General features: G+C 39.2%; 1 protein-coding gene across 3 annotated transcripts in view; it reads left to right on the forward strand.

Moving 5' to 3' along the window:
- Positions 1–14,479, forward strand: part of LOC136707425 (NACHT and WD repeat domain-containing protein 2) — a 54,290-nt gene that overhangs the window by 15,529 nt on the left and 24,282 nt on the right. For all 3 annotated transcript variants that reach the window (XM_066681491.1, XM_066681490.1, XM_066681492.1), the window contains exon 4: positions 12,897–13,013. In XM_066681491.1, the coding sequence (XP_066537588.1) occupies positions 12,897–13,013 (117 nt within the window). The remainder of the gene's footprint in view (positions 1–12,896; positions 13,014–14,479) is intronic.

A 14,479-nucleotide genomic window follows, 5' to 3' on the forward strand; every position in this document is an offset into this window, starting at 1 on the left:
TCCCTAAGTCTGGCTCAAAAAGATAAAGCTTGCTTAGGGACTACTGGCGGATATCTCTGCAGATAAGTGCAGGATGCCTCTCTCTTTTTGTTTTGTCCTCAGGTACCTCCTCTACTTCCATTGATTATGGAGGAATCATTTACAATGCAAATGGTTTGCGTTGGGTGAGCAAAGAGAAGGAAAGGGAGAGATATTAATCACATGTGTTTGTTAAACAAATCCAGAAAGACTAGAAGAGAGAGACACTGGCCAGCAGCTGAAGCACATGTCTGAGATAGGACCAAAGCAACACAGGCTTGGGGCTTTTCCTGGTTTAGAAAGCTTTCCCTCCAGCCTCTCTTACCCTCATGTAATCAATTTATGACCTATTTAATGGCAAACTGAAATATTATTTGGCACCCAGCTAGTGTATATCTCAAAAACATCACACACTCACTTTTAAAAAGTAGCCTCTGCTGCATGACGCTTTTGGAGATACTTCTAAAAGACTTTTGAAGAAGCATGGCAAGTTAACCTGACAGTAGCAATGAATGCATGCACATCCATTCCACAATCAGACAAAGTTCCAGTTTCCAAAATCACTGTTAAAGTAAAGTTTATTTGTGCGCTGGCTGAGATGCCTACGTGTCAACCCCATTTTAAGGCAACAGTGTGTCCAATTCCCAATGATGCTTCAGCCCGAAAGTCCAAGAGGGCACAATCGGCCTTGGGTTAGTGTGTTTATCGCCCGATCACTCAGTGTGATTCCAGACAGTGGTGACATTATTAAATATTGTACATGAAGGCAGTTAGGGATTTCCTCCAAGTGTGTTGAACAGTATGATGTTATATTAGGGGCAGTTTATATGCCAGTGTTCACCGTCCTAGCCAGAGGAAGCAATTGGTAATTGTGGGTGTCCTAGTTAACAAGTGGAACGAGCAATAACTAAATACGGAAGAAAATTAGGTTAAAAATAAATAAATATATAATGGATCTTAAATCATTTTGTGGTTTGACAATGCACTCCTAGGAAATTACAAAATAATTGGTATAGAGACTTCATATTATGAGGAGACTTTTTAAAAATTCCTAAATGTTCCTCTTTAAACTTTTGTCACAGTCAAAAGATCTCGTTTAAAAAATGAACATTCATCAAAACATTCATCAAAAGTCTGTTTAGTGTCACTGGTCTAATAAACCTTTTGGCACTTGACTTTTAACAGTGATCTTGGAGCTTCAAACACAGGACTGAACAGTGTTTTTTCTTTAATGCCATTTCTATGAGCTCAGATATTGGCTCTGGATTTTGCCAAGCCTTGATTATGACTCATGCTGCATGCACTGATATGGAAAACAAGGTTGAAAGGTTAAAGAAAAGTCAATCAATATTCACATCCATATGGTGGCATTTTTGTTTACTGTCCATCAACTTTCACATGAATTAGCTGCTCTCATGCTGTCACCATTACATTTTAGAGAGAAATCACAGATGAAACTGAAGAGAAACACAGAGTGGTGGGAGAGAGAGTGAGAAAAATATGGAAAGACAGAGAGAAAGAGGGAGAGAGAGAGAGAGAGAGAGAGAGAGAGGAAGAGACTAATAGAGAAATACAGAGAGGAAGAGGGAGAGAGAGAGAGAGAGAGAGAGAGAGAGGAAGAGACTAATAGAGAAATACAGAGAGGAAGTTATAGAGGAAAAGAAGAAATAGGAAGTGGAAGAGAGAGATAGAAATACAGAGAGGAAGTTATAGAGGAAAAGAAGAAATAGGAAGTGGAAGAGAGAGATAGAAATACAGAGAGGGAAAGCCAGAGAACAGGAAGCAAGAGGGAGAGAGAGAATAAGGGGAGAAAACTCTCTCAGCTGGCAAATGTGATGTGGCAAATCACAATTCTCTCTGGTCACCGTTATTTGATTGTATTTCCTGTGGCACTCCTGAGAGGGACGGATGTTGGAGTAAATCTGTGTGTGCATGTGTGTGTGTGGTTTGTGTGTGTGTGCAGTTGTGTGTGAGAGATGGGGCAGGGGGTGGGGTGAGGGGTACAGAGAAATTGCCTTAGGCAACATCACTGTTGAGTTGAATCATCCCCCCACCCCCACAAACACACACACACACACACGCACACACACATTTAGTCAGTTTAGCTGTGCGGATATGGCTTCTGGAAGCCACTAAGATGACAGAGGAGAAGCTGTGATGGTGTTACAGTATGGAGAGAATTACCGCAGTTGGAGTGTGGGGTTATATGAGGAACTTCATGTTGATATGATTATGTATGATTATATGAAATCAAAGTGTATTGGATGATATGGTTGTAGAGTAATATAGAGGTGATTCAGTGCTTTCCTCAATCCACCATGACACCAGGGTTAGAGTCTGGCTATTCTTGCAATGAAAATGTCAGCATAGTGCAAAAGAAATACTGGAGGAATTTTTATAAGTATGAATTTGGTGGTAAGTATAGGATTAGGTAGAGGTAGAGGATTGGAGAGTGACAGAGGATTACCATTAGTACTGTTCACAGCACAGAAGTAGAAGTATATTTCACAGAAGGAAATATATTTAACAGAAAATTACACAGAAATAAAAACAATAAATTTTTAAACAGATTCTACTGTGGGCTTATTTATGTGTTTCTCATGAAATTGGTAGTACTAATCAAACGATCCAAATATGGAGTATTAAATATATAATGGCTGGGGTGTTCTGTGTTTTCGGTACATGGAGGACAGGGTGAGCATATTGTATTTGTTGTTGATTTATTACATAAAACTCACATGGAACTGGTGGCATTAAGCATGCATTAACTGTGCCATTGGGCTTGGTACATCCTCACTCAGGGAGGTCAGTGTGGGTTTTTGGTTAATGATGGAGTGCAGGTGTGGTATTTGTATGGTTTGTATTCCTCAAAGGACTGTTGGTACTGTGTATACATTAACGATGCTAGTGGGGCTAGGTACAGCCTTAGTCATTGGGGAGGCTGATATGGAGCTATATATGGAGCTCTGTTACATGTAGGTACATATAAACATATATATGCATATCTCTAAATAATAAACAAGTTTGGTGGGGGTAATTCAGTGAAACCCAGATGAAGGGAAGTGCCTACTTGATGAGTCCTGAGAAGAGTTGGCAAAGTTGTGGTCATTTGTAGGAAAAGAGCTCTAATGGATTGGCATAGGATGTTTTACACCTTATCCTGTGTATAGTTACAATTATAAAACTTTATTCTACAACTTAGAAGGCCAAGTTTGGTGTTCAGTTGAATAAGTCTCTTAATAGATGTTTCTCCGTTTCTCTGTAAAGCTACACATACATCATGAGATCCATAGATTTCAGTTGTCTTCTCATAGCAGAAGAATGGACAGAAACACCCAAGATTTTTTTTTAAAACTAGATCTGAAGCATGAGAGGAGTTTGAAAAAAATCATTTTAAAACTGCATCACATTTTTACCTTATAAAAGAATGTCATGTATATACTAAAGAATTAATTTTTTTAAGATTTCTCTTTATAAAACATAATGGCTGTCATAAGAAAACTTTGCAGATAAATTTATCAAAAATGATTATGAACAGGGTGTTAATGTCAAAGAAGTTTATTCACAGTGATCGATTTGACATGAATTCCCAGCTGGTGATTCTGAATGGTATGAAAATAATAAAAATCCCTCCAAAAATGGAGTAACTACATTTTATTTCACAGGACCACAGCATGTAACATTCTATATCATTTAGCATTTGTTTGATATAAATGAATACAATCATTTAATACTTGCATCACAATTCCTGTGCAACCGGCAAATAAAGATTTACACAGAAACGCATGACTGCATGCTATATGTTTAGGCTGCTAATGTAGAACATAGCCACTTGAAGTTTGTCTGCATTCTCATACACATACACACACACACACACACACACACACACACACACACAAACCCACAAACACACACATACACCCACAAATATATACAACCGATAAGCCTTGTTTTTAAATAAACAACACCTTTTAATGATGGCCTAAATAATCCAGGCAAGGAGTGAGGGGACCGCCAATCGGCTGTAATGACTGTGGGTGCCATGACGACGCTAACCACAGCATGCCGTGATTACAGCCTTGTTGATACAGTCAGAGGGGAAGGGTTTAATGGCTGTCTTTCAAAATAAGTCTGCAGATATGGTGTGTGAAACAAATATAAAACTAGGCCAAGAGTAATGGGAAGACTGAGGAGGTGGCTCACAAGAGGATGGTTTAATGCTTAAAGGAATACTCAAAAAAAAAAGCTCTCTTTTGAGCGAACAAGATTTAGGTTCTTTAACTAAATAAACACTGAGAAAAAATTCAAACACTGAGCTATGAGCAATTAGTGTCTGTTAGCTAACACACAGTTGAACAGCTGTTATAAATGTGTGTGGGTATGTGTGTGTGTGTCTGTTGATGAGATTAGGAAAAAGAATGCAGACAAATTTCAAGTGGCTATGTTCTACATTAGCAGCCTAAGTATTCCAAAGTGTGTTGAGCTTTGTTGATATTATATACGATCTGACTGCAAATAAAGGTGCTACCAAAGCTTTTTTGAGAGCTGCTATAGAAGAACCTTAAGGTCAAGTGATGGATTATTTAACCTTTAAAAGGTTCTTCACACTCACACATGTCTTAAACAAACGCGGTTCTTTGTCACACCTTTATTTAAGAATGTATTTGTTATCAATTGAGATGACACCCACATATTAATAATTTAAAAATATAGAACAAATGAATTCAATGTATTTTGAAGTGTGTCACACATCAGGGGAAAGAAGAGCCTGAAAACATGTACACTCTGCTCTGAGAAATTACATTGATAAAGAAAAGGAATGTATATTTCTGCCAAAGGAGCACAGAGAGAAAGAGAGAGAGAGAGAAAGATATGAAAAGTGTGAAACAGATGCTCGGCTTGCTGGGGGTTTTGCTAGAGTTCTCATTGATCCCCAGCTTGTCTGGAATTAAGATGGTTTCAGCATATGGTCTTCTAAGCATATCGATTTGTCGTTTGTAAAAAGAAATTAACATTTTCATCCGGGCATGGGAATGATTGATGGAAATCATACACGCTTTGAACACTGTTGTTCTCCCTCTGCCCGATTCTTCTCTTCAATGAAATATTAATCTTATCTGCTCCACTTTTCACTGAATGCAAAAAGATAGGCTTAATCAACCAATTTCTTGTAGTTTAGGTATTAGATACATTGTAAGTAGATATTGTAATTGTTAAGACATTCCCTCTCCTCCTTCCATACTCTCTCTCTCTCTCTCTCTCTCTCTCTCTCTCTCTCTCTCTCTAATAAATTGAAAACCCAGGCAGGCTAGGTGGCTGGTTGCCATAGCAGTAGTCTAATTGCAGAGGCACTCAAGACATGGTGCATTGTGGGTACACTGGCCTAGCCTTGTAAATCAGGAGAACTTTGACAGGCCTTTTAATTTTTCTTTCTCTCTGTCTCTGTCTCTTTCTCTGCCTCGCTCTCTCCTCCTCCCTCTTGTATATCTCCTCAGCCCTATCGCTTTTTATCTGGAAGCAAGCCGCTTTCTTCCTGTCTCCTCTTCTCCTCTGCTCATAATTGACCATGTGAACATTCCATATTTCTTCTCTAATTGCCTCTAAATGGAAGCTATCAGTACAATAATTCATCTGTTCTTAAAATGACATGTCCATGTATAATCAGGGGCTGGAAGGAAGCCTAACCAATGCTCTGGAGCTCCACTATAAATACTTCCTTTGATGTCAATTAAGTACAGTGGATTTTTATACAGTAGAATCCTCTATGTTAATATGAACACTGTTACTGTAATGAAGTGCTCTGGGTGTTGTTTGTAAGCTAAATCAATTTTATTATTTGTAGATACCTAAATGTCTTTAGTATTTAAGGGTACTTTATCCTGTATTTCTGAAGCAACTGTCTCTATTCTCCTGGCAAGGCTTTACATTAGATGTTGGAACATTGCTGTGACAATTTGATTGCAGTTAGCCACATACAATAGATTATTAGCTCTAGTTCACAAATATTACGCTAAACGGCTATCAAAAGTTTATTAGAAGGTCAGTCAGTGGCAGCTACAGGTCAAGTATTGGAATTAATATCTATGACACAATATGCAAAGTAGGAAGGAGAGGGACAGGACAGGTAACATTTGAATATGAATTTTTTGGCTGGGCAGCAGAGTGGCAGAACAGTATCGCTGTGTTCCTGTCTTGCACTCAATGATTTTGGCTCTGGCTTTGGATGCACCATGAATGGCCCAAAAAATTCATGGAATAGAGCTGCAATGATGAAAATAGTGACTAAAAGTTTGCACACACACATATTACTGTGCATTTTACTGAAATCCCTTCACAGCATGTTAAGAACTGAATGGCATTAAGCTCTAAACACCATTCACTCATAGGGCATTCAGCTGTCTACGTGGTGCATTTAGGTTATTAAAATCTTAATGCATTTTTGGATCTCAAAATGAAATGTTTTGTTTAATGATCTAATTCCTTATTTTTTTTAATTATGTGGACCCAGGCTGACCCGTAACATAATGTAGGCAATTTATAGCATCTGAAGTTTCTATAGATGGATATATATAGTCTGAAGACAGGCATATGTGCTGTACATAACAGAAGCTTAGAATATTATGTGTTCTAGTCAGCAATTAAGCTGTTAACTACAGTCTTTGCAGTCTGTTGCCTGTGATATATCTATATTTGTATTAGCCCTCCTGCTAAGGCTGTTCTGTTGGTTGTTTTCACTCTCTGTTTTCTGCCTGGCTTCATCCCAGGCTCTCTAAGGCATACTCATAAATTCCTCGGCATAACCATGAAGCCTAATGATTATGCCTTCAGCAAATATGAATTATTCCTCACACTTGACATGCTGTAAATGGTAGCAGAGCTCCAAAGAGAAGGAGCAAAAGCGAATGAGAGAGATCGAAAGAGAGAGAGAGAGAGAGAGAGAGAGAGAGAGAGAGAGAGAGAGAAAGAGGGTGGGGGGGGGGAGTTAAAGCCTCTAACTTTTCATTTCAAATCATAGACTTATGTGCAATGCTCCTTAAAGTATCTCTTGACCTCAACACCATCACACAGATACACTACTTCCCACCACTGATAGTGTGTATTCAGTGTCTCTTCTCCTGAGATAGAGGCATACTTAAATCCTCTGGCGGCCTCCATGAGGGATTTACATAAAAAATAAGCATACAAATCCTCACATCAATGCTCGCTATGACACCGCACAGCGTAATTATCATGCAAATACGCATTTGCCATTTCGTTATGAAGTTCTGTGTTATAGGCAAGTCCCTCAACTCACTGTTGGTTAAGTCTAGTCCTAGACTGGATTTCTGTGGAGATATTTAACAGTACATAATTACATAAGCTGTTATCTGATGTATCAGTGGTTTACTAGGGGAAACCCTCATACTCTCTGTTAATAAATTATCCCTAACACTGAGTTCCTAGTCATTATCTCTCAGATGTAAATTGGCTAGGTTTGCCTTTAAAACTTTTATGTATATGATCCCTATTCTTTTTGTCTGCATCTACCTTATTCAAAAAGTAACTTCAAAACATGTCTCTTTCTGAATGAATGGATTTGAAGGGGATCAGTGTTGAGAAAGAATATTTTAATTACATGCTTTTTTGTTCTTCAATCCGTGTCGATTGATGATCCAAGTGAATGGGTGTGAATGGTAGGTTTTTGATTTTTATACAACATCAGATCTTTGTTATTCACAACAAAATAGTTTACATTTATAAAATAGGTTAAATTATTTATAGCTCATAATTTAACATTTAGTTCATCAAGCATTTAGAAGCATCTGAGTGTGATCTCACTCTCACTCTCTGCAATAAAACTCGGCAGGATAATCACCAGGAGCAAAACAAATTAAGATTCAGCTAGTACTTACTAACAAAAGTTGCTATAAATACAGTTCAGTTGTACAATGTGGCTGCGGGGGTTTCAATTTCCATATTCCTTTATTCCTTCATGTCTTTAAAAACTTTGTTTATTATGAGATCATATTTTGTACAGGTTTTCTACTTGATGCTTTTCCCAGAATGATGAACATGGTACACCAGCTCTTTAAATATGACTTAAATATAACAGTCTTTTTTTTATTTTTTTAATATTTATTTATTTTTTTTAGTGTTTTGAACAAATAAGGGTTCAGATCAGCCTGCATGAGATTGAAGATATGATTTTAAGTTGACATGCACAATGATACTGAAGGCATATCAGTATAGGCAAATAATAGCTTATAAATATATCATCTTTGAAGATGTATATTCATTTTACTACCTTTGTAACCTTACAGAATGTATTACACGTCTATGTCATGCCAATCCAGGTAGGCATAGTCCCTACTTCAAAACATTTCACATGAATATGTACAGGCATTTATGCAATTTTTTTACAAAATAATGGATAAGCATAGGTCCACAATTACCACGTGGCTGCTTCTTTGATGTAAGGAAACAATGAGATGTGCTGACATAAAGTCAGTTAAGAAGATAATCAGCTATTATGGTTCAGGTGACTAGAGTCAGACGTTGCTATCATGAAAACTAATCTTCTTAAATTAATCGTGCTCTTAGTTTAAAAAAAGTGGTCTGCTATGACTTGGATCAAGCAGCTTGTCACACTGACAGTTTTGCTAGCTGCTTTTCCAAAGCTGCTTCTTTAAACAGCTTTAGCTAGCTGCTCATTATCTACCTGTGTAGTCCTCCTCTTGCTGGAAAACCAAGGCTAACTTCAGAAAAAGCTGGTCATTATTCGCATCCAGATGTTTCTGTGCAGTGTTGAAAGTGTGTCTCTGAGGCTTTCCTGTCATATCCTAATTGCCTGTTTTGTTAATACTTCAATTCTTTCAGCTCACTTTAGATGAAAGGTGCACATATGTCTTTGTAGATAAATGAGCTGTGTGCCATCCCAGATGTTTTGGGGATAAAGGTTGGTTGAATTGTTCCCTAATGGTGAAGTATAGTTGGGCAAGTGGATTTAGAAGCCAGCATTTGTCATAAGAAACTGTGTCAGACTTGCCTCAGTGAGAAAGGTTAAATCACTAGAGAAAGCTTGAGGCTTTCTGTGTGTGTGTGTGTGTGTGTGTGTGTGTGTGTAAATATATATGTGATTATGAAAAAAAGAAAATTGGACTTGCATGCAGAGGAAAAAATTTCACAGATGCAAGTTCTCCAAATAGTTGTTGTTCTCTACAAATCACAACCCACAATAGAGCTATGTGGCCTTTCCACTGACGACTCATTAATTTTAAGTGCTGTTATACAGAAGCCTGAATGTCAATCGCCACAAACATTTATACCCAAAACAACCTCACAACCGGAGTACACTATCACTGTCATCATTGGGTAAAAACAGCAATATTTGAATGCTGTGTCATACCAATGTTTGTGTGTTAAGGCTCTCGATATTGTGAAGAGTTCTGTAAGCACTGGGGTTCCCAAGTGGTGTAGTTGACCAAGTGGTGGCATTATCACTGGGAAACTGCTGATTCAGTTTCTGGTGATACATCAACCATCTAAGACTATGGGTAAAAGTAAGCCCAAGCGGCCTCACTCTCTCTGGACGGACAAAACAGTCCTTCTTTTCCCCTTTCCTGATTTTTGTGTGCTCCTCCAAGCATGCTGAGTTCAGTCCAGTGCTGTTTGTTAAAACAAGCTGCAAAAGAAGCCATTGCTAGACTCACATACCTTGGAGGAAGCATGTGTTTGTCTTTTTCACCCTCTAAGTTTGTCAGCAGCATGTGATCAGGGAAGACTTAGTTAACAAGTGGAGTTGGTAATGACTAAACTAGAGAAAAAGTTAAGTGAAAACATGCAGTAAGTAGAATGCAGTAAGACAAAAATTTCACAGAATGTTAAATCATTCAATCATTGTCTGTAACTGTTTGTCCAGTGGGCAGCACGGTGGCGCAGCAGGTAGTGTCGCAGTCACACAGCTCCAGGGACCTGGAGGTTGTGGGTTCCAGGTGACTGTCTGTAAGGAGTTGGTGTGTTCTGCCTGTGTCTGCGTGGGTTTCCTCTGGGTGCTCCGATTTCCTCCCACAGTCCAAAAACACACGTTAGTAGGTGGATTGGCGACTCAAAAGTGTCCGTAGTAATGTGTGTGTGTTGCCCTGTGAAGGATTGGCGCCTCTTCCAGGGTGTACTCCCGCCTTGCGCCCAATGATTCCAGGTAGGCTCTGGACCCACTGCGACCCTGAATTGGATAAGTGGTTACAGATAATGAATGAATGAATGTTTGTCCAGTTCAGGGTCGTGGTGGGTCTGGAGCCTACCTGGAATCACTGGGCACAAGGTGGGGACACACTATGGAGGGGGCACCAGTCCTTCACAGGGCGAAACACACTCACACATTTACTCACACACTCACACTTGTGGACAATTTGAGCAGTCAACCCATCTACTAATGTGTTTTTGGGACGTGGGAGGAAATCGGAGCACCCAGAGAACACCCATGCGGACACATGGAAAATACCAAATGTTATCAGTAATTCAAGTCCCCTTTTGCTATCACCCAATGTGGTGGAATACATCAGATGTTGATTGTCTCATAAAGCTCAAGGAATGCTTGTAGTAGGCATTTCAGCTGAGGTATACCTCAAATTAATGAACTAAACTAAAGAAAACACACATTTAGAACCATTACTCTTTGTTAAAAGCACATTACTGGATGAAAATGTAGCTAACACCACAGTTCTGCACAAAACTGCAATGCCACTGTGGTTACACTTACTCTATCACAGAGGCCAAGTTAACAGGTCTGCATATGGCTGTCAGTCGTGTACTGTTCCTGATAACACTATTTCTGCTATCAGCATGGAGCAGCAATCCAGAATAGTGTGGATAGGGTGAACATTACCGACAGAATAGTGGGAACCTTCATTAACAGCAAAGACCTGTGTGAATGGGGAGAACATTCTAGAAAAGCTTGAACAGAATAGAATATTACTGTAATCAAAACACCATTAGAAAGGTCACCATGGCTGTTCCAGTGAGGCCGTCACTAGTGCAATGTTTACATGGCTGCATGCCGCCATAAAATACATACAGTCCCTGCATTAGTCCAGTACTGCTGTGAGGCAAAGAGCAATGATTCATTCAAAAGCAATAGGTAAATGCAGCATTAGTTCCCTGGTGTTTGTTAGAAATTGTTGAGATGACATGCTCTGGCCTTCAAAATGAGCATGAAAACATATTTTGTAGATGGTGTAATATGCTGTAAGCTCGTTTTCAAAGAGGTATTAATGTTTTGACACATTTGTATTTATCACAGGCATCTGAAGTGCTCACTTCTTCAGATATTAATGCCAGACTCGCACAATTTTGTTTGATCTTGGACTGTGGTCTTTGAATGCAACTTTAAAGTTAAAATCGTCTGAATGCTGCTTGCTTTGTATCACACACACACACACAAAAACGCTCACACACATATGTATATTTGCACACACACACACTTAGACAATCTTTTCTGGCTGTTGAAATAGCACCATAAATTGAATCCCTCTGGCAAAACAGACACACACACACACACACACACACATACGGCCCCCTGACCAAGTGACAGAGATTCCCCCTACAGCATGTTTGCTGTTTGAATTATCTGTGCCAGCGACACTGATTCTGACAAATGTGTCCGGGGACATCCCCAAGCTCGGACATTCTGGTGCTCAGGAAATGTCCTGTCTCTCTTCATTACACCCCTGTTACCATGTGCATGCACGCACACACACACACATACACACCCACACCCACCCTAACAAAATCTTCCTCCTTAGCACACATACCTGAAACAATCTAATGTGCATTAATAGGTTGTCTGTGCTGAATCAAAACCTCATATCTCTAAAATCGCAACTTTACACAAGAAAGAAAAACATACTTGACTTTGAATAAATTTAAATGGAAAAATGTTTTAATGAGTTTGGGAGTCTTTGTAAAGGCAACTGATGTTTTCCAATTAAGACAAAAAAAGATACAAGATACAGCATTTATTTCTCCAACAGCAATGATCTGTGCTTGTGTGTGTATGTTCTATCCAGATGGCCTTGCTTGGTGTCGCTGTATTGAGGACAGCGGAGTGTAAAAGTCTCTGCAGGAGACCGCTACACTGCTGCTGGCTCATTTAGTGATATGCCACTTTACACTTCCTACCAGTGTCTCCCACTCGAACCCACACTTTCCTTTCACCAGAGAGCAGGCTGCAGAAATGTGGCTAGGTAAAAACAAGTAGCACAAATACAAGCAAGAGAGAGGGGGAAAATGTCAAATCCTGTTCACCAAAAGTCCAGTCCCTCTCCACTCTCTCTACCTGCTCACTTGATGGCATTCATTTCTTGCAGTGTGCTGTCAAATCTGTTCGTTATGTGCAAGCATGGTTTAGCTCCCTGTAGAGCCAGTCCCTGTAGATCTACTTTTCTTCTCATCTCGCTTCACACTTTCTTCTCTTTCTGTCTTGTAATTTTTTCCCTCTTTCCCTCTCCCTTTTCTTTAATGTGGCAGTGTGCACTGCAAGACTTTTTTTATTGAGAAATATAACAAAGCAATTAAGGAATAAAAGAAATAAAGTTTTTCTTTGAGCCCATAAACATAATTAAGCTATGTACTTCTATTTCCTTTGAAAGTCATAAAACCTTCACAGAAAAAGTTGTTATGAGCCAAACCTGTTATGAAAATGCATTTTTAGGTACAGTTTTCTCTTATTTATCACATTTATTTTAAAATGAAAGCATTAGTACCTACATTCCTAGGAGTCCTGTTTGAAAAGGGCTGTGGATTACTTTGTTGTGGACTGAAGGTTTTGAATGACTTCAAATCATGATGAAATACATATGTTGATTACTTATACCTCCTGTGTGTGCATGTCTTTTCTTCAGGTACAGGACTTGTACTGGGGGGTGGACCCAGAAGAATGGGACAGTCCAGAACTACAGAGACTGCGGATGAAGCTTCTGGAAGAATGCTTGAAGACGTCTGCAGGTCCATGCTTTGTTGTGGGTATATATGACTTTCTATTAACCCATAACAATGAAACCGAATGCCCTACTGGTACACATTATACCCTAAAGCACATTTGTATTCACTAACTGCATGCTCAATCCTACCTTAGTCAGGATTAGTAATTACCCCAAAACTGTTTTATGTGAAAATAACTAGGCCTAACAACAAAAGTACTTTTATACACACATGGTAAATGGGACTAATGTTTGTTGTTCATTAAATCATCCCACACAAGAGAATGAAGCTCAATTCGCTGTCATATAAAATGTATGTCTTCCATTCCAGGGTGAAATTAAACTCAGCAGGTGTTAATACAAAATGCTTAGATTCCGTTTCTGTGAATATGGAGATCCATTTGATTCATCTGCTCTAATCTTCTTGGCTGGTCCCACGCATGCACATAAACACACAGACACACACACACACGTCTTTGATAGAAGTGCAATACATACACAGTGTCCAAAGGTATATAGAGTCTTCATGTTTAGCTAACAGTCAACGTTTCTTTTGAAATTAAGCACAAGAAGATTAGTGAAATATGGTACGCATCTCCAACTCAACCTAAAGTTATTGGATGATACTTCATCACTTACGAGAATGCAGTTCCGCTGTTCCCCAGGCCAATAGTGAGGTTGAGCTCAAGTTTGGCTCCTGCAGAGTGTCTAATTTTAACACGTTTTTCTAGAGATTATACAGTGTGTGCACAACTGAAACAATGGTGCCCGCAATGGATGCACCGTAATTGGCTATATTCAATCAGTGTGTGTGTGTGTGATTTAAAATAAACAACCTGCTTTTCCCATTTTTACAAAAAGCAAAAAACATTCTTAAATGTGTTATAAACTTGTGCAACAATATTCCTTTTCCATGCATGGTTTGGTGTATTCATCATGAAAAGACTTTGGTATTCTCTCCACCGCTAAGGTGTGCGAGCACATGCATTAGGATGACACAATTAATCGTATGCTAATCTGACTCTGTCTCCACGATTAACATGTTCTTTTAGTGGCATGCCTGCTGCATGGTAATGAAGAATTTATAGGCAAGGATGGTGATGTTCATCAAAACACTGTTGAGACAAACCACAGGAGTGTTTTGGCCAATCACACACGCTGCTTTTCAGTATCTGGACGAGTCCCAGGTGCTGCTTACAGCCTGATGAACCTGAGGTATTTCAGGAGAATGTGCTGCCACAAGCACCAATCACCATCCTTCACATTTAATAATGGTAATCACAGTATCTCTTTCGTAATAATCATACTGCTCTAGTGTGTGGAGGTGTGCGGCTGGGGGCGCGTGTCGTCTTGACCATTTTCAGGTCCGGTGCAGAGAGGAGATCAGTGCTCAGGTGTGGGTGAGATTGATTTTAAATGATTAAAATGTAAATGAGTGATGTAGGTGAAGGGGAAGAGGATAATTGGAGTCGGGGAGTGAAGTAGGAGGTGAGGCTTAGAGAGTG

This window comes from Hoplias malabaricus, chromosome 9 (assembly GCF_029633855.1).
Source record: "Hoplias malabaricus isolate fHopMal1 chromosome 9, fHopMal1.hap1, whole genome shotgun sequence".
NCBI classification, from domain to species: Eukaryota; Metazoa; Chordata; class Actinopteri; order Characiformes; family Erythrinidae; genus Hoplias; species Hoplias malabaricus.